This window comes from Aplosporella prunicola (genome assembly GCF_010093885.1).
Source record: "Aplosporella prunicola CBS 121167 unplaced genomic scaffold K452scaffold_22, whole genome shotgun sequence".
NCBI classification, from domain to species: Eukaryota; Fungi; Ascomycota; class Dothideomycetes; order Botryosphaeriales; family Aplosporellaceae; genus Aplosporella; species Aplosporella prunicola.
This window is the reverse complement of record NW_022983550.1, coordinates 486,306-502,570: the sequence shown is the minus strand read 5'-3', so window position 1 is coordinate 502,570 and position 16,265 is coordinate 486,306. Positions and strand designations below refer to the sequence as shown.

Genomic DNA, 16,265 nt, shown 5'->3' with positions numbered 1-16,265 from the left:
GCTGCGAGGAGCAGGTACTGTGCGAGCGCCTGCGCTAGCACTGCACTTACTGCATTGCAGAGCAGAGTACTCTACTCCGTACCGGTACCGGTGCCTCTGTCTTCCATCCTTCGTCCATCGTACAGTAGGTACTCTAGCCTACGCGGACCAGCCGTACTCGCTCGCTCTGGTGCTCCGTACTCTACTCTACTCTGCCCCGTCTGCGGCACGAGCGCGTGCTGCCAGCGTTACAACAGTAATAGTGAAGGTGGTGGTGTTGCGGCCGACGATAGCGGGCACAGCGAGTCATCTCCATCCATGCATGTCTCGAGAAACGAGGCCGGAAAAGAAAACGTCGGCCGAGCTATATTGTACATAGCGCTGGCACTATACCCTACTCCGGACGGCACGGCACGGCTGGACGGCAGCAACGCCGGGATGGTGGGATTTGGGATGGGATGCGCTTTGGGCTGGGCTGCTGGGCAGTGGGCTGGCTCTGGCTCTGGCTCTGGCACGGCTGGCACGGGTCAGGCCAAGATGGGGATTCGCGCGCGCGTGCGTTGCGTTGCGGTGCGGTGCGGCGTGCCTGAAACCTTGCGCCTGGTCTGACTCTCTCTGCTTTTCCGCACTTAAATCCGAAATACGTAGGAGTAAGGTTGGGAGGATGCGTGCCGTCCGGCCTCCTCCGGTCGCAGCAGGCGAGATGGCCGAGGAGCGTGGTCAATGGTGGTGGGGAAGACGCTCGTCGTACCTCGGGAGCTATCACTCATCATCATCGTCCTGATTTTTTCCGCTCTCTCGCTTTTCCGCCCGCGCCTGCGCCCTGTACGTCTATTTCAAACGAGCGCGCCCTGCCGGAAACAAGTTGCACGCACGACCGCACGCACTGGCAATGAACGAACACACTCTATATTGTGCCGCTGCTACAGTAACAATCTCAGCAAAACAACACCCAACCCCACAGGCCACCACCGCAGAGGAGCGGGGCGCCTTCCAGGATCCAAGGCCCAAGCACCGCAGGTCCCACATCCCACACACCGGCGCCAGAAGCGCGCCAGAATGCTGCAGCACGGGGGCGCTAGGCGTAGTCTTCGCACAAGCGTCCTACGTCGAGTAAAGTAGCTAGGGCTTCCCTTCCCATCCTTACGCCCCATCTACCCTAGAGCACGACGTACCACTCCTACGATTAGTGGCGGCGCCCGGGCGGCCTGATCGCTAGCGCGCGTCTACGTGTAGACTGTACGTAGTAGAGTACTCTAGACGTAGGTTAGGTGTTTTTTCTTCTGCTTGTTCATTAGGCGCTACGTACTTACTGCTACAGACGTATGAGGCTAGCGAGGCTTAACTTGCTTAGCCGCTCTGCTGCCCGCGCTTGGTACTCTAGCGCGCCCCGCATGGAAACAAACAACCGATTGCCAGGCTGCGCCTTGTCGGCGTGGATGGTGCCGCGGTGCGGGTTGTTTGATCTAGAGCAGCAGCAAAACGGAAACAAGAGCGGCGGCAGCGGCAGCGGCAGCGGCATGACCGTGCCTGGTCAAGGCAACTCTTACTCAAGGCAACTCAAGGCAAAAGCAGGTTACCAACTTCGGCATTCATTCTCCTACATGCCCGCCTAACCGTAATCACGACTCACGCCTCTTCATGCACTAGGCGCCGTGCTCGCACCCTCTATCTACTCTAGCCCTGGCGCAGGCGTGGCTGGGGCCCCAGCAAGCAAGCACCACAAGCAGCATTGAACATCGAACCCAAGCGCCGTCATCTCCAGTGCCACTGCCAGCCCTCTCTCCACTCCTGCCACCGTACTCCGTACTCGTACTCTCAACCCGCACCAAGCAAGCTAGGCGCAAACGGCAGCACCCCCGCGCCGAGCTGCGCCGACTCTACGAGTACTCTAGAGTACTCTACGTAGTTAGTTACCGCATGGCATGGAGAAGAGGAAGAGAGCCAGAGCCACAAGTCAAAGCTACGCCTACGATTAACCCTACCAGCCAAAGCAAAAAGCTACCAGCCACCACACTACCACACCACCTACGACGCCAGTCCGCAAACACACTAGCACGCTACTTCTAGCCCTAGCGTGGAGAAGGAAAAGAAGAAGAAGGAAGCCCGGAGGTGGCACCAGTGGGAGTGGGCCCAGGGACTCGCCGTCGCCGTCGCCGCCGCCGTCGCCGCGCCGAGCCCGAACCCGCCCGCCGATGAACCGCCTGGCGGGCACCGGCCGCACCACCGCCCGAGAGTGGAGCCGTAGGCCCCTGGTTTTCGGGCGAGGATTTTCGACCTACTCTACGAGGACGGACTCTGTGCTAGCACGCCTGGGTAGGGTAGGGTAGGGTAGGAGTAGAGTCCTGCTACTAGCTGCTAGGAGTACTACGGCGTGTGTAGAGTAGGTGTGCTTGTCTGCTCTGTGCGCCGCCACAGGGAGACGCTGCGAACCGGATCCGCGGCGGTGGGCCTGAGGCTTGCTTGGGGCCTGATGGCGGGTGTGAGGTGAGGAGAGTGAGGCCGCGAGGCGAGGCGAAAGGAAACGGGCTACCTACCTAGGACGTACGAGCGAGTGCAGTACGTAGGTACGGGGATCCGGACGTGCCGGTGGGCAGAGTAGAGTCGGTGCGTGGTTGTGCTCTACGTAGTACGTACTGTAGCCCTGTAGCCACTACCATGGCACCTCCTACACGCGCACGCAAAGTAGGACTACGGTACTCAGAGGATCATTTCCTCCTCCTCCTCCTCCTCCTCCTCCTCCTCCTCCTCCTCTTCTTCCTCCTCTTCCTGCTCTCGCACACCAGCGCGCCCTCCCACACCCACACAGGCACAGCCAAACCACACCCAACCACGCAACCACCCCCAAGCCGAACGAGCCCTCAGCCCACGCCGCCTCCTCAGGATCACCTAGGATCCGGAGGGACCGCGCGCCCGGGTCCATCCATCCAGCAGGCAGGGCCAGGGCCAGGGCTCACGCTCGTACACTCGTAACAGTAGCAGCGCTTTAGCGTCCGGGCGGTCTGTCGCTGGTTAGACTCGCTGCTCGCTAGAGTGCTCGTTTTGCTTTGCTTTGCTTTGCGCTGGTTGTTTACTTCATATGGGGCACCCTGCGCTGCGAGGGCCCTGTGGCGCGTGGGTGCGCGATGGATGGTTGGGTGTGTGTGTGTGTATGCTCGTGCTTGTGTTTGTGTCCGTGTTACGGGCTTAGGGTGTAGGGAGTAGGGACAGGGATAGGGAGGAGGGCGTCTGTGCTAGTGGTGGTGGTGTGAGGAGGGGAGGGGGTGGGGTGCGCCTTGTGCTGGGCCTTGTGCTGGTGGAGGATGGAGGATGGAGGATGGAGGAAGGGGGAAGGGGGAAAGGATGGATGGATGGATGGGAGCGAGGTGAGGAGTGAGGAGTGAGGAGTGGGAGTGGGAGCTGTAAGGCAGCGTGGCAACGCTGCTTGTGACTTACGCACTCACTCGCTCACTTACGGTCACTGAGCTGGTGGTGGTGCGACTGCTGCTGCTGCCGCCGCCGCCGCCGCCGCCGCCGCCGCCGCACTTCACTCCCTCTACCACGCACGCATACGGAGTCCTGAGTCCTCGTAGGTAGGTAGGTAGGTACGGACACGCCTGCGTGCCCGACCACCTCGTACTACGTAGGATCAGGAGAAAGGGACGTGAGGATCTTGAGACGGCGGCTTGTTGTGCGTGCGTTGTTGTGCTAAGGTTAGTTCGTCGTTCGAGAAACGAACAAGTGCGGGTGCGAGTTGCAGGCAGAAGGTTTGCCGATGCGCCTCCACCGCTACCGCCGCCGCCGCCGATGCGCAGAGCAAAGAACACCGCCCCGCCCGCCTCGTTCAACCCGCTGCCCGCTCTTCGACGTGCTCGTCGCGCTGCTAATTAAGGCATGCCGCGCTTCCTCGTGACTCCGTGGCGCGATGGCGCCGAGCTGCTGCGCGTGCGCGACTGGCTGTACCACCGGCACGATGGCCACGACGACCGCCGCCTGCAGGCGGTGAACATGGTAAGAAGAAAAACATCGTCGTTGCCGGTGATGGTTCTAAAGTGATGGTTGCGTTTGGATGGACTGTTCGGCTTGTACATAGGCTTATGTCTCGTGTGCGTGTAGGTGACGGCGTGGAAGCGGCGCGCGACGCTGCCGCATGCGATTGACTCGACCGCGTCGCTGGTGGATGCTGTTCGCCTGGATGAGATGGCCGGGACGTCGGCGCTGGCGGTCAGGAACGCGTATTCTGCTGCTTTCAACAGGTGGGTTGTGTCTCTTGCGCTGGTAACAATGGAGAAAGACAACACCATCAAGACCACCACCACCACATCCGCATTGTGATCATGCAAGCACTAACTCAGACCTCCCCGCCTCCAGATTCGTAACAGGCTTCTGCGACACGGTCCAGCACTCCTTCCGCAAACTCTCCATGTACGACATGGCAGCCGCCCTCTCCATGCCCAGCAGCTTCGTCGAACTCCGCCACGAAGCCACGCACGAAGAGCTGCCGTCGCTGCGGCGCCTCCGCCGCGCCACCCAGCACGCCCTCGCCTGGCTGTGGGAGCACTATTGGCAGAAGCTGGACGCCGTTGTGCTGCCCCCGAAAGAGCAGCCGAAAGAGCAGCAGCGCAGTGCTGGCGATGGCCTTGGTGCCGCTGACCATGTCTGCGCGGCCCTGAAGGCGTATCTCAGTGCTCGCCGCCAGGAGATCAAGGCCGTGGGCGCCGCGGCAGCGAAATCAGCCACCTCGACTGCGGCACTGCAGTTCGCGAGCGTGCTGTTAAGCCCTCAGCAGCAGCAGAAAAAGAAGAAGTCGAAGCGGCTGCCTGACGTGGATGCACTTGCAACAGCACTGGCAGACGTGCTGGTGGGCGAGCGTCTGCTCGTGCCTTCTGACTATGCGTACGTCCCTCCCACGTCCCTCTTTCCTTCTCCAAAACCAACCCTCCAATCCAAGACACCAACTTCTATATCGCATTCCACAAAGAGTTCCTTGGAATTGATGCAGACACTAACGACCGCATAGCCCCAACGCCCCCCTCTCCGGCGCCCACCTCGTGTGGGACCCCCTGCTACAGCGCCTCCGCGCGCCGCTGCCCCCGCTCATGCACGCACTAACGACGCGAATGGCCGCCGCGCTCGCAGCGCCCTCACCCATCGGCACAGTCCCGAAAGAAGACGGGACGATGGCAGGGCTGCTAGGCTGGCTGCTCGACTTCCTTTCTCCACCCACCTCTTCATCCCCTTCTTCCTCGTCCACTTCCTCTAACAACGACAACGAAGACGAAGACGAAGACGAAGACGAAGGTGAAGAAGAGGCGGAAGAGCAATATTTCCCCACCGCCTCCGCCCGCCGCAATGCCAGAGACGCGGCTATGCGCGTCGCCATGCTCCAGCCCGGCCGCTTCTGGTGTCGTAGGCTTGCGCGTGCGCTGCTGAGGGCTGGGGAGGACGAGTTCCAGGATGCGTGGTTGCCGGTTTTTGAGGCGGCGGCGGCGGCTGAGAAGGGGAAGGCGGTGGAGGGGGGAGCGGAGGAGGGGGTGGGGGAGGGGGTAGCTGAGGCGAAGGAGAGGGAGAGGGAGGTGGAGGGGAAGGAGGAGGAAGAGGATGAGATGGTGGTGGAGGAGGGGGAGGACGCGATGTAAGTGCCCTTGTTTCTTGTGTGTTCGTCTGTCTGTCTTTCTTTCTTTCTCTCTTTCTTTCTTTCTCTCTTTCTTTCTTTCTCTCTTTCTTTCTTTCTCTCTCTCTTTCTCTTTCGTTTCTACCCACAACCCCAACCCAACCACCACACTAACCACCCCACGCCCACAGGGACATCGACGCAGCCCCAACCGCAGCCTCAGCCACAGCAACAGCACCCTCCTCCCCACCCCCACCCGCAAGCACGCGCTTCCGCGCCCGCGCCGGCTGGGCAAAATGGCAGGGCGACTGGCACGCCACGCCTATTGGCGTCGTGCCGTCGTAGAGAAACTGCATTAGGCACTATTATAGAAACGGAAGGGAAGGGAAGGAACGTAGCGCTAGGTAGGTTTAGGTATACCGCAAACATTGATGCAACCACTGCACGCAAATAGCACTGGCATAGTTTTATACGCTCGCGACCAACCAGTCTGTCGTCTTGATGGTGTGCTCTCGTTGCTTGTTGCACTGTGTGGGTCCAAGGTTTGGTTTTGTGTTGTGGACTGGTCTGGTGGGTTGGGGAGGTCGCTGCTGCTACCTATGTATGTATGTACTGTGGTGGTATAATGCAGAAAGCGTTCTCCTCACGTCAATACAATAAATACTTGCTTGGCTTAGACTGGAGTCCACACGGTGGCTTTCTTAGCTAGGCCGTGTCATGGGCGGGCGCGTGAACAGAACAATACCTATGTATGTATGATGCAGGCACAGGCACAGCGACGCAGCCGCAGCCCATGCCATGCCATGGACAGCAGCAGCACGAGCACACATGAACCCCACTACCTACCGCAGTAAAACACAGTCAGGGATCCGGTATGGCGGTGCTCGATGACGCATCAGGAGCGGGAACGGGTTGGTAGGTGGGGATACCGGCACCAAGACACGCGCGGATGCAAGTGTATATATAGGTGATGAATGAATGGGAGGGGATCAGGCAATTGGCGTCACGGATTCTGAAGCTCCCCACGCGAGATCCCGCGCAAGCACAGGAAGCAGGAAGCATCCCGCGCAAACGCAGGGAAAAGGGGATATATCGTTCGATTCATTCGTACCTGAAAGGAGAAAAAGGCAGCTGCGAGAGAAAAACAAAAAGAAAGTCGTGACGGGCGCATGCGGCGGAGAGTCTTCGCTGCAGTTTGCGCGCCGCTCCGGCCGTGAAGAAGCGCACGTAGGTATGTTGTCGTGGCGCGGACGCGGACGCCTCGGCCTGACACAAGACGGGCGCGCACAGCAAGCGCAGGCACGTATAACGCGCGCACATGCGCACGCGCGCCCCACCATCACCATCATCATCACCATCACCACCGCCCCTACCGCATCCGCCTCCGCCTCCGCTTCCGCTACCGCCGAAGCGATGGGCCGGCCTAGTAGCCGCGCCTGTCGTAGTCGTCGCGGCCACTCTGGCTGCGGCCGTCGCCGTAGTGCTTCCTCCGCAGGGCGGCGAGGCGCTTCTTCTTGGTGTGGGCGTTGATGTAGGTGCCGATGACGAAGGCGATGATGTTGAAGAAGGGGACCCACGTCTCCTGGGGGAGGAACTTTTGCGCAAACGCCAGCGAGACGGGCGATGTCAGCCAGCTGACCTTCATGACGGGCATGAAGCCGGCCCTGACGGTGGCGCGGACCTGGTGGAAGGTGCGCGCGCCCGCAATGATGGCCATCGACGTTAGGTAGATGGTGTTCTGGATGGGCGAGATCTGCGGGGGGAAAAGCGTGGTGCTGCGATCAGCGCGGGCGAACTCGGACCAAGCCAGGCAAACAAATCAACTTACGACCAGGTTGCTGAAGAGAATCTGCAGAATCTTGGCCTTGAGGCTGGTGCGCCCGGCAAAGATCTTCTGCAGGATGTGGATGAGGAAGTGGCCGAGCGGCGCGCTGATAAACGCGCCGTACAGCGCCATCTTGGGCACGCGCGACGTGAAGTAATGCCCGCTCTTGCTCCTGTCGTGCGCGATCCACGAGGCCAGGAATTCCTGCAGCCCGGACAGCGTGCCCGACGTGAGCATCTTGGTGCGCAGCGGGTTCGATTGCAGCTGCTTCATGTACGCCTGCCGCAGCCCTCAGCTTTCGCGCCCTTGTCTTTGCGCGACTCTCAAGTCCGCCCCCCGGATATGATACTCACTGCCAGGTAGCCATTGGCGCCGCCGCCGCGGGTCAAGGCCTCGCCGACCTCGTGGACGAGGCCCTCGTGCTGCTTGCCGCCGGGCGCGACGGCCCCGCCGACGCTCCGGATCGTCTCCTTCTCAAACTTGACCGACATGGTGGTGGTGCTGCTGCTGCCGCGATTGCTGGTGGCGTGGCGACGGCGATAACGGACAACGACGACGTTAACGGACGGCTGCGCAGCGTGGGGTTGGTTTGGGGGAGGAGGCCCTTGAGCGCCTCGGTGGAATTGATCGGGCGAAAGAGTTGCGGACTCGGAGCTCTCGTATGAGTGATGGGCTGGTGTTTGTTGTGTTCAGCCACCGGCCTCGGCGGCTGCTGAGTTGCGGAGAAGGCCGGTTGCCGAAAAGCTGGGGCGGGGGTGGGAGTCGCCGACGACGTCGCGGCTTTTGTCCGCCGTCCAGGACGCCGCACGCTGCTGTCGAATTTGCCTTGTCGGGAGGGGGCGCGGCGAGGCGCGATTGAGAAGAGCTTGTGGATTGTGATAGTGGCGTGGGGCTCGCGTTGAATGGGTCTACGAGGTATGCGGTAGGTATACGTTAATATGGTGGCTGCTTCACACCATTGATAAGAGTCGGTGTTGCGACTTAACAGCCCTGTAAGCGCATTTCGTACACTACTCAATTGGAACTGAACCCAGGCTGCGGATGGCGTGGACTTATATTCACTGCAGGACCCAGAAGCTAAGTACTACGACCCCACGGCCATGGCAGACGCTCCTTGCTGCGGCGGCCACGAGGGATTGGAATGTCGGGAGACAAGACGGAACGTGTCATGTATAAGAATGCGACGACTCACGACCTATCAAAAACACAATGCATCGTGTCTCAGCAGAGAAAGGCTTTGTTGTGGTGGTTAATGCGTCCACTCCCGATGAGGAAGGAACCTCACATTCACCACACACGCCCTCTGTCTTTTGTCTGCCGTCTCTGTCCTTGGCTCATCCCGGTCAAAAGCCAAGTCGCTCGCCTTTTGCCAGTCGTTAACCCATTTCAACCTCAACGCGTGGAGAGCTGCCGCAGACGATGCTCACACTGAAAGGGCAATCCCCTTCACAGACCAAAAAGGTGCGTATTTAACACAAGTGGCGCCGGCACAACTTCACGCCTTCTATAAGAATACATCTCACTCTCGCCAGCTCCAACCCCCCAACTGATCGCTTCGCACTGTGCAAAAATGGTCGCCCACACTAAGCGTCGCTCCGCTATGTTCGCCCGCACTTGTACTCACACCACCATGGCACGCGCCTACAATGTTGCTTGTCAGCAATGCGGACGCGTGCCAGATTGCGGCTGGGTCTACATCTGCACGCAAGACAAGGAGTTTGGCGGCGACCCATGGAAGGGCATCGCGCAGCACAACGACATATGGGAGCTAAACGACGACGACCCTCCTCACATTCAGCTCGAGAAGCTCGGTCACAGCAAGTCCGTCGTCGAGCAGGCCAAGAACGGAGACTACACTCCCAGCCAGATTGAACTCCTCAAGCTTCAGAAGCAGAACCTGCGCGACAAAATCAGGGAGCTCCATCCCGGTAATCAGTGCGTTGATGACAAGGCTGATAAGAAACCCAAGTTCACGCTAAGTACGGTTTTCACAATGGTCATTGCTAGGCTGAGGACAGCTGCTAACTTGTTCGGCTTGTTAGTCAGTGGTCGGGCTCAAGCCAAACCTCAGGATGAAGAGGCGGGGGTCCAGGATGTAGCCTACGGAGGTCGTCCCAATGAAGTCCACCCCAACGAAGACAGCGCCAATGAGGACCGGGCCCGCGATGATCGCCTCAAGGCTATCATGTATCCGCCTTGCAAGTCCACCTTCTGTCACCACTGCAAAGCTCACTTCAGAGTAAGTCAAGCTTCCCTTGTCTCGATTAGATGTCTACTGAACGTATCACAGGCTCGTGCCACTGCCTTGATCGACGATGCCATTGATTTGGCGGAACCTTTACAACTCAGCGACTTTGCTAACACGCCCATCTCCAACGCGAACACCCTGCGCACCATCGGCATGAGGCCGGTGCCGCTCCAAAGATCCAGCACGATGCAGACATTGGAAACGTCGAGCTCGAGCGACTCGTCTAACTCCAGCGACACCTGGGTTACCACTGCCACGGCTAGAGAGCAGGTTGAGCGCCAAGCCGACCTGACTGGCGCCTTCTACAGAGTCGAACCGTCTAGCGACGACGACCTCCTCGAGGCTGACTGGGGCAGCATCCGCGACAACACGCCCGGCATCCGCGCGAACGTCAAGATGGCCGTCAAGGAACTGCTGAAGCCGGCTCGTAAGCCCTCTGCTGAGGGTGACTTCCTCGTCTGGCCTGAGAAGGGCATCTTCGGCCCCAAGGGTGCTCCGCAGACGGGAGTTCATGGTTCTCGAAGCGCTGCACGGAATGGTATCCATGGTCTCCAGGACGCCATGCTGAAGGGTATCCATGTTCCTCGTAATGCCACTCCGAATGGCATCCATGTCCCCCAGGATGCCGCGCAGGACGGTGACCTTGGTTTGATGCGTGCTCAGAGCTCCCACATGGACGACGACATGGATGCGGAGAGCGACGGTGGCATCTCCCTGACCGAGGAAGCCGCAGAGACTCACATCCCAGACATCATTGCTCAGGCTTGAAGGAATGGCATCTGCTGGAGTGAAGAGACGACACAAAGACAAAAGAGTTTACTTGCTAAGATTGAAGACTACGACACACCGAGAAGGCTTACTTGCTAAAGACTAAGAAGGAGACGAAGGAAGACGGCTTCGGCGAAAGACTATTCGATGGACTTGCAGTACTTCATTTGGTGTTGAGCTAGGACGAGAAGGTGTAGTTGCTTGTTGCTCTTTTACTTTCTTCTGTCCATAGCTGACGGGCTTGCTGATATGCGGCTGCCTTTTTCTGCTGAATAGTGGAATAAATTAAACGAATGAATGAAATGAATACTTTCTCATCATACCCTAATCTAAACATGCAGTGATTGTAGATATTTCGTGCTCCGCAGTCGGCCGCGGCCTGGCGGGCGGCGTCCCGATTCCTCCACCGGGGGCGGCGGGCGGATGTGCGCCGCCACCGCCCACAGCCTCGGCCGCTCGACCACCACCCGACGCCCCGCTTGCGCAAGCAAATCCTCTCCAGCGCAGCTCCTGCAACGACGCACACGCACACCCACGCACCACACTCCCTCACTCGCAACCGCAACAATGGCAACCGAAGACACGGAAATGGCAACCTCGACCGCCCCCGCGGCGGCGCCCTCGACGCAGGCCGTCGTGAACATTGGCACGCGGCGCAGTCTGCTGGCGCGCGTGCAGGCGGACCTGGTGAAGGCGGCGCTGGAGGAGGCGTGGCCGGAGCGCAAGTACGAGATCCATGCCATGGCGACCATGGGCGACAAGAACCAGGTCACGCCGCTGCATGATTTTGGGGCGAAGAGTCTGTGGACGCATGAGCTGGAGGCGTGGTTGGTGGAGCGGAAGCTGGATCTCATTGTGCATTGTTTGAAGGGTGAGTTTAGCGTCATGGTGATGGCGGTGCGCTGGTAGTGAGGTGGTGAATTGAAATAGTGGCTAACGAAGGGTGTCCCCCAGACATGCCAACCCAGCTCCCCCCGAACCTCAGCATCGCCGCCATCCTCCCCCGCGAAGACCCCCGCGACGCCTTCGTGCTCAAGGCCTCCCTCGCCGCATCGCCCAACCCCCCAACCCTCGCAACGCTGCCGCCCGACTCCGTCATCGGCACCTCCTCCGTGCGCCGCTCCGCGCAGCTCAAGCGCCTGTACCCGCACCTGAAGTTCGCCGACGTGCGCGGCAACGTCGGCACGCGGCTCGCGAAGCTCGACAGCACCGACCCGAACGAGACGCAGTACAGCGCGCTGATCCTGGCGGCGGCGGGGCTGAAGCGCCTCGGGCTGGGTGGGCGCATCACCGCGCTGCTCAGCAAGAAGGAGGGCGGCATGCTGCACGCGGTGGGGCAGGGCGCGCTGGCCATCGAGACGCGCGACGACGACGCGAACACCAAGGCGCTGCTCTCGCGCGTCGGCTGTGAGCGCACCGCCCGCGCCACCCTCGCCGAGCGCAGCCTTATGCGCACGCTCGAGGGCGGCTGCTCCGTCCCCATTGGCGTCGAGACGGAGTGGGCCCCTGCTGCTGCTGCTACCTCGACCGTGGGCGTCCAGCCCGCCGCCGAGTACGACCAGGCGGGCAACCCAGTCGGGGGCGCGGCCGCGCCGCAGGAGTCGAACCAGCTGACTATGCGCGCCGTGGTTGTGAGTCTGGACGGGAAGGACGCGGCTGAGGTGGAGCTGACGCGCACGATTGTGACGCGCGAGCAGGCCGACGAGTTTGGGCGCGAGGTGGCGGCCAAGTTGATCGAGAGGGGCGCGGCTAAGATCCTCGAGGCGATTAATCTGAACCGCGATATTGTGGAGAAGCAGGCGGGGGGTGCGTAGGTGTGTTGTGCTGTGGTGCAGGGGAATGGGTTGGGAAGCTTGAGATATGAGACATGCCGGACAGACTGCCAAAGACAGATGAGCAGAAATTGGTTGTAGAGAGAGATACGGAGACAGACAGATACAAACACATACAAACAGGCGTAAAACACCACCACAGCACTCCACGCGTCTTCAACACATGAACAAAGCAAACCAATGGAATGGAACAAAACATCGACCCCCCGATCCCCGGCCCGAGGTCGGATCAGATTAGATGGCGCGCGATTCCGCTATCGCAGCGCAACCTCGGCTCGTCGGGTTCGGGCGCGCGCAAGCAGGCACATGCGGGTCATGCATGGCCTTGGAAGCTCAACCGTGTCTCTTGTCTTCTTTCTTGCTCTCTACATACCTGGTTTCGTCCTTGTTGCTGCTTGTTTAGACCTCGCTATACCATACCCTGCTACTTAGCTATTTGTCCGTTCGTTCGTTTGTTTGTTTGTCTGTCTGCTTGGAAGCTCGTCTTGCGCGTCCTTGACGTACCTGGCTACGGTACTCGGCCTCGACCTACCTACAACACTCGGCCTCGACCTACCTACCTCCATACCAACCCACCGCAGCCATCGTCAACATGACCAGCGCCGAAGAAGCCTCCAGCGCAGACAAGGCCGCGCCGCCCGCCGCCGCCGCAGCAGACAAAGCCGTATCGCCCACCCCTCAACCACACACGCAAACGCAAACGCAGCGCCTACGCGCCCTCCTCACGCACACGCTCCGCCGCACCGACACGACGCTGCTGCGAGCATCAGCGCTGCTCGCCACGCCCGCCGGCATCGACAGCACGCTCTGCACGCTGTCGTACACGCTCACGCTCGTGCACGCGCGGCTGCGGGCACGGCTGACAACACGCCTGTACAAGCTCGCGCTGGGCATGGCGGCGAAAGCGAGCGACGCGCTGCTGCCAGGGGAGACGCTGGTGGCGACGCTCGCGCAGCCCGCCAGCATGCGCCGGCTTGGGCGCGCGGCTGAGGCGCTCGAGAAGTTCGCGGGCCTGGTGTCGGATTTCCGCGTCTTTGTAAGGCTCTGGGGAATGCTGGACATGTATGTGTGGGCGCGGGGGACGTGGGTGCAGCCGCCGAGGGATGGCGTTGTTAAAGCTGTTACGTGGGCGCAGGTGCTGGTGAATACCGCGTACCAGGTGCTGGAGAACGGGGCCTATTTGGCGAGTAAGGGCGTCTTGAACAGTGAGGGCTGGAGCGGCGAGAGGGGTGCCAAGAGGCAAGCTAGCTGGTGGGTCTGGAGTTCACGGTTTTGGGCTGCGCATGTGGCGCTGGAGTTTGTGCGGCTGGGGTGGGAGTGGCGGCGGGAGGTTGTGGTGGAGCGGGAGAGGGAGCGGGAGGGGGAGGGAGAGAAGGAGGGAGAGAAGGAGGGGGAGAAGAAGGGCATGCAAAGCGGACAGGGTGAGGGCAACGACGCCGACGCGGTGCAGGCTGCCCGGCTGCGCAGAGAGGTCGAGACGGCGGCGTGGTGGCGCCAGCTGGTCAGCAACCTGGCGTACGCGCCGTTGACGGTGCACTGGAGCGTGGAGGAGGGCGTGGTGAGCGAGGCGTGGGTGGGCTTCCTGGGCATGGTGGCTGGTGGGGCGGGGTTGCGGGAGCGGTGGAGGCAGACGGCCGCGGTCGTTGCTGCTTGAGGAGTGTTGCTCCGACAGGAGTGTTGCTCCGACGGGAGGGGTGATGCGTTGTTGTTGTTGTTTGGTGGTGCTGAACACGCAGCTCTGCAGACCGCATCGCCTTCGAATCCATCCTTCCGTCCATCTCCTCATGTGAGAATCTGCCACCACCCAGAGTCTAGAAGCCGTTCGAACGCCCATGTTCCCATATTCCCATGTTCCCACCGCTGCGGAGCTACAGCATCACTCACCAAGCTTCCATCCCACCCCATCACGGGCCGCTGTCGCAAGCAGACAAGCCGACAAGACCCACAGCACAGCACAGCACAAGACAGCTCGAGCACCCAGCTCTCGTAGAAACGAAACAAACAGTGGCGATTTCGTCCTAACCCCCCAAGGTCATTTCCGTTTCCGGCCGTGCTGGGATACCTGCTTATGCATCTCCCGTGTCGGCTCGCGCTGCACGTGCTGCACGCACCGCTCGCTGCCTGCGCGGTAGCAGTGGCGGCAATGGCAGCCCGTTTCTGCTTGCCCTCTGTGTGTTTGCTGGCTGCGTGCGTTCTTTTCGCCGCCCCCAATGCCCCCTTGGCGCCGGTCGCCGGCCAGCGAGGCATATAGGTAGCGACGTGCAGAGTAAGCGCAGGGATGGAAGCGTTGGAGTCGTCGGAGGCTCGGCGCGGAAGGGAGGGGTAAGGGGCACTGGAGGAGCCGCGATGAGCCGCACGCCGACCACCAAGACTGGAAAGACAAGACAAGAAGCGAAAAGACGCAGCCGCACGACAGGCACACGGCGGCAGCGGCACGCGGCAAGGACAAAGGCGCGGCAGAGCGGCACGCAGTAGCCTCGTCGTTTGTCTGGAAACCCGGTGACACGGGCCTCGGACCGCCAAGCCGTTTCATCTACGGGCCTGACGGGGGGGCTATCAAACACTCACTCACACACACACACACACACACACACAGCGCGACGTCTGGGCTCCTCCACGCAATATCGCCTGCCCGCAAGCGCCGGTGCGCAGCGACGCCATTGATGGAGAATCCGGCCGTGCCGCCGATCCCGTTTCTATTATAGTGAGCGGTTGCGGCTCCACCGACGGCCCGTTAATCACGTTGGTGGGCGGGTGTTTGGAAACGGCGTAGCGAGATCCGATTGTTATGCGTGCTTCGGGTGGTGGGTGGTATATATCACCATGGCCGTCGGTCTGGTGATGTTTTTCTTTTTTCGTCTTCATCCAGCAGCTTCTTCTTCATCGTTCGTTTTCTTCACCTCTATATCTATCTCTTCATCTGCTCGGCGCCGGTCGCTTCTTTACTACTACACCTCTACCTCTATCTCTACCGCCTTTCTAAACCCTTTTTTACCTACACCTTTACTATGGCTTTCAAGACTCTCGCCATTGCCCTTGCGGGCGCCTCGGCCGTCTCTGCCCACGGTGTCGTCACCCAGATCACCAACGGCGAGGGCAAGGTCTACAACGGCTGGGACACCAACTACCAGTACTACAACCCGGTGCCCAAGGTGGCAGCCTGGAAGGCGGGCGGCTACGGCCACGGCCCCATCACCGGCGAGTCGTACGCCAAGGCCGACATTGTGTGCCACGAGGACGCCGAAGCCGCGCCCATCTACCTCGACGCCGCCGCCGGCTCCAAGCTCTCCGTCGTCTGGGGCTCTCCCGGCCAGACCTCCGGCTGGCCCACTTCCCACCACGGCCCCATCATCACGTACCTCGCCCCCTGCGGTGGCCCTGATGCTACGGGCGACTGCACGACCGCGAAGGTCGGCGACCTGTCCTTCACCAAGGTCGATGCCCAGGGCCTGATCACTCCCGGCGACGTCGACGCCCAGGTCTGGGCCACCGACAAGCTGATCGAAAACAACTCCACCACGGTGACGATCCCCTCCGCCCTCAAGGCCGGCAACTACGTCATGCGCCACGAGATCATCGGCCTGCACGCCGCGGGCGAGGAGAACGGCGCCCAGAACTACCCCCAGTGCTTCAACGTCAAGGTCTCTGGCTCTGGCGCCAAGACCCTGGACAACGGCGTCAAGGGCACCGCCCTCTACAAGCCGGCTGACAAGGGCCTCGTCTTCAACATCTATGCTGATGTCGAGTCTTACCCGATCCCGGGCCCCGCGCTTTGGGAGAGCGCCGACGCCTCTTCTTCCAGCTCCTCCGGCTCGAGCAACAAGACTGCCCGCGCTTTCCAGGGTTAAGCGTCTTGCTCCTTGTTCTTTTTCTGGAGAGCGTATGGTTTGTTTTTGAGGGGATGGGCTTGGGGTTACTTGCTCCTGCTGCTGCAGTGGCTGCGGCTACTGTTGCTGCTTAGTAGCAGTGATAGCGGTGGTGGTGGTGGTGGTGGTGGGAGCAGGCTTCTTGTTACTACGT

The 16,265-nt window shown here is 60.8% G+C and overlaps 8 protein-coding genes across 8 annotated transcripts; 6 read left to right on the top strand and 2 right to left on the bottom strand.

Annotated features, from left to right (window-relative positions):
* Positions 1 to 659: 659 nt before the first annotated feature.
* Positions 660 to 1,203, top strand: K452DRAFT_85213 (uncharacterized protein). Its single transcript, XM_033547229.1, has one exon. It carries the CDS (start codon positions 703 to 705, stop codon positions 1,099 to 1,101), a length of 399 nt encoding a protein of 132 aa, XP_033394562.1. The 5' UTR covers positions 660 to 702; the 3' UTR covers positions 1,102 to 1,203.
* Positions 1,204 to 3,767: 2,564 nt separating this feature from the next.
* K452DRAFT_361058 (uncharacterized protein) lies at positions 3,768 to 6,000 on the top strand. The gene is made up of 5 exons (XM_033546396.1): positions 3,768 to 3,969; positions 4,075 to 4,214; positions 4,330 to 4,854; positions 4,979 to 5,593; positions 5,764 to 6,000. Exons 1-5 carry the CDS (start codon positions 3,853 to 3,855, stop codon positions 5,915 to 5,917), a joined length of 1,551 nt encoding a protein of 516 aa, XP_033394561.1. The 5' UTR covers positions 3,768 to 3,852; the 3' UTR covers positions 5,918 to 6,000.
* Positions 6,001 to 6,574: 574 nt separating this feature from the next.
* Positions 6,575 to 8,382, bottom strand: K452DRAFT_276667 (uncharacterized protein). The gene is made up of 3 exons (XM_033539286.1): positions 7,751 to 8,382; positions 7,401 to 7,676; positions 6,575 to 7,325 (listed from the first exon to the last, which is right to left on the bottom strand). Exons 1-3 carry the CDS (start codon positions 7,886 to 7,888, stop codon positions 6,996 to 6,998), a joined length of 744 nt encoding a protein of 247 aa, XP_033394560.1. The 5' UTR covers positions 7,889 to 8,382; the 3' UTR covers positions 6,575 to 6,995.
* Positions 8,383 to 9,027: 645 nt separating this feature from the next.
* Positions 9,028 to 10,670, top strand: K452DRAFT_320949 (uncharacterized protein; the record flags this gene model as incomplete). Its single annotated transcript, XM_033544362.1, has 3 exons — positions 9,028 to 9,376; positions 9,440 to 9,636; positions 9,688 to 10,670. 3 exons carry the CDS (start codon positions 9,028 to 9,030, stop codon positions 10,411 to 10,413), a joined length of 1,272 nt encoding a protein of 423 aa, XP_033394559.1. The 3' UTR covers positions 10,414 to 10,670.
* Positions 10,671 to 11,001: 331 nt separating this feature from the next.
* K452DRAFT_233716 (uncharacterized protein) lies at positions 11,002 to 12,227 on the top strand (the record flags this gene model as incomplete). Its single annotated transcript, XM_033537327.1, has 2 exons — positions 11,002 to 11,284; positions 11,368 to 12,227. The coding sequence occupies 2 exons, from the start codon at positions 11,002 to 11,004 to the stop codon at positions 12,225 to 12,227; spliced, it is 1,143 nt and encodes a 380-aa protein (XP_033394558.1).
* Positions 12,228 to 12,569: 342 nt separating this feature from the next.
* K452DRAFT_290492 (uncharacterized protein) lies at positions 12,570 to 14,263 on the top strand. The gene has a single exon (XM_033541012.1). The coding sequence runs from the start codon at positions 12,838 to 12,840 to the stop codon at positions 13,897 to 13,899; it is 1,062 nt and encodes a 353-aa protein (XP_033394557.1). The 5' UTR covers positions 12,570 to 12,837; the 3' UTR covers positions 13,900 to 14,263.
* Positions 14,151 to 15,016, bottom strand: K452DRAFT_85176 (uncharacterized protein). The gene has a single exon (XM_033547228.1). It carries the CDS (start codon positions 14,776 to 14,778, stop codon positions 14,278 to 14,280), a length of 501 nt encoding a protein of 166 aa, XP_033394556.1. The 5' UTR covers positions 14,779 to 15,016; the 3' UTR covers positions 14,151 to 14,277.
* A 282-nt stretch (positions 15,017 to 15,298) lies between these two features.
* K452DRAFT_196568 (lytic polysaccharide monooxygenase) lies at positions 15,299 to 16,033 on the top strand (the record flags this gene model as incomplete). The annotated part of the gene is made up of 1 exon (XM_033535962.1): positions 15,299 to 16,033. A coding segment is annotated over one exon (735 nt), but the record flags the coding sequence as incomplete, so codon positions are not given.
* Positions 16,034 to 16,265: the final 232 nt, after the last annotated feature.

Bases quoted from the DNA above. Each gene is read 5' to 3' on its own strand.
- K452DRAFT_361058 (XM_033546396.1), top strand. From the start codon at position 3,853: ATGCCGCGCTTCCTCGTGACTCCGTGGCGCGATGGCGCCGAGCTGCTG. The intron at 3,970-4,074 runs GTAAGAAGAAAA...GTGTGCGTGTAG, and splicing joins GCCTGCAGGCGGTGAACATG to GTGACGGCGTGGAAGCGGCG. The intron at 4,215-4,329 runs GTGGGTTGTGTC...CCCCGCCTCCAG, and splicing joins TATTCTGCTGCTTTCAACAG to ATTCGTAACAGGCTTCTGCG.
- K452DRAFT_85213 (XM_033547229.1), top strand. From the start codon at position 703: ATGGTGGTGGGGAAGACGCTCGTCGTACCTCGGGAGCTATCACTCATC.
- K452DRAFT_85176 (XM_033547228.1), bottom strand. From the start codon at position 14,778: ATGAAACGGCTTGGCGGTCCGAGGCCCGTGTCACCGGGTTTCCAGACA.
- K452DRAFT_276667 (XM_033539286.1), bottom strand. From the start codon at position 7,888: ATGTCGGTCAAGTTTGAGAAGGAGACGATCCGGAGCGTCGGCGGGGCC. The intron at 7,677-7,750 runs GTGAGTATCATA...GGGCTGCGGCAG, and splicing joins GCGCCAATGGCTACCTGGCA to GCGTACATGAAGCAGCTGCA. The intron at 7,326-7,400 runs GTAAGTTGATTT...TTCCCCCCGCAG, and splicing joins TTCTCTTCAGCAACCTGGTC to ATCTCGCCCATCCAGAACAC.
- K452DRAFT_290492 (XM_033541012.1), top strand. From the start codon at position 12,838: ATGACCAGCGCCGAAGAAGCCTCCAGCGCAGACAAGGCCGCGCCGCCC.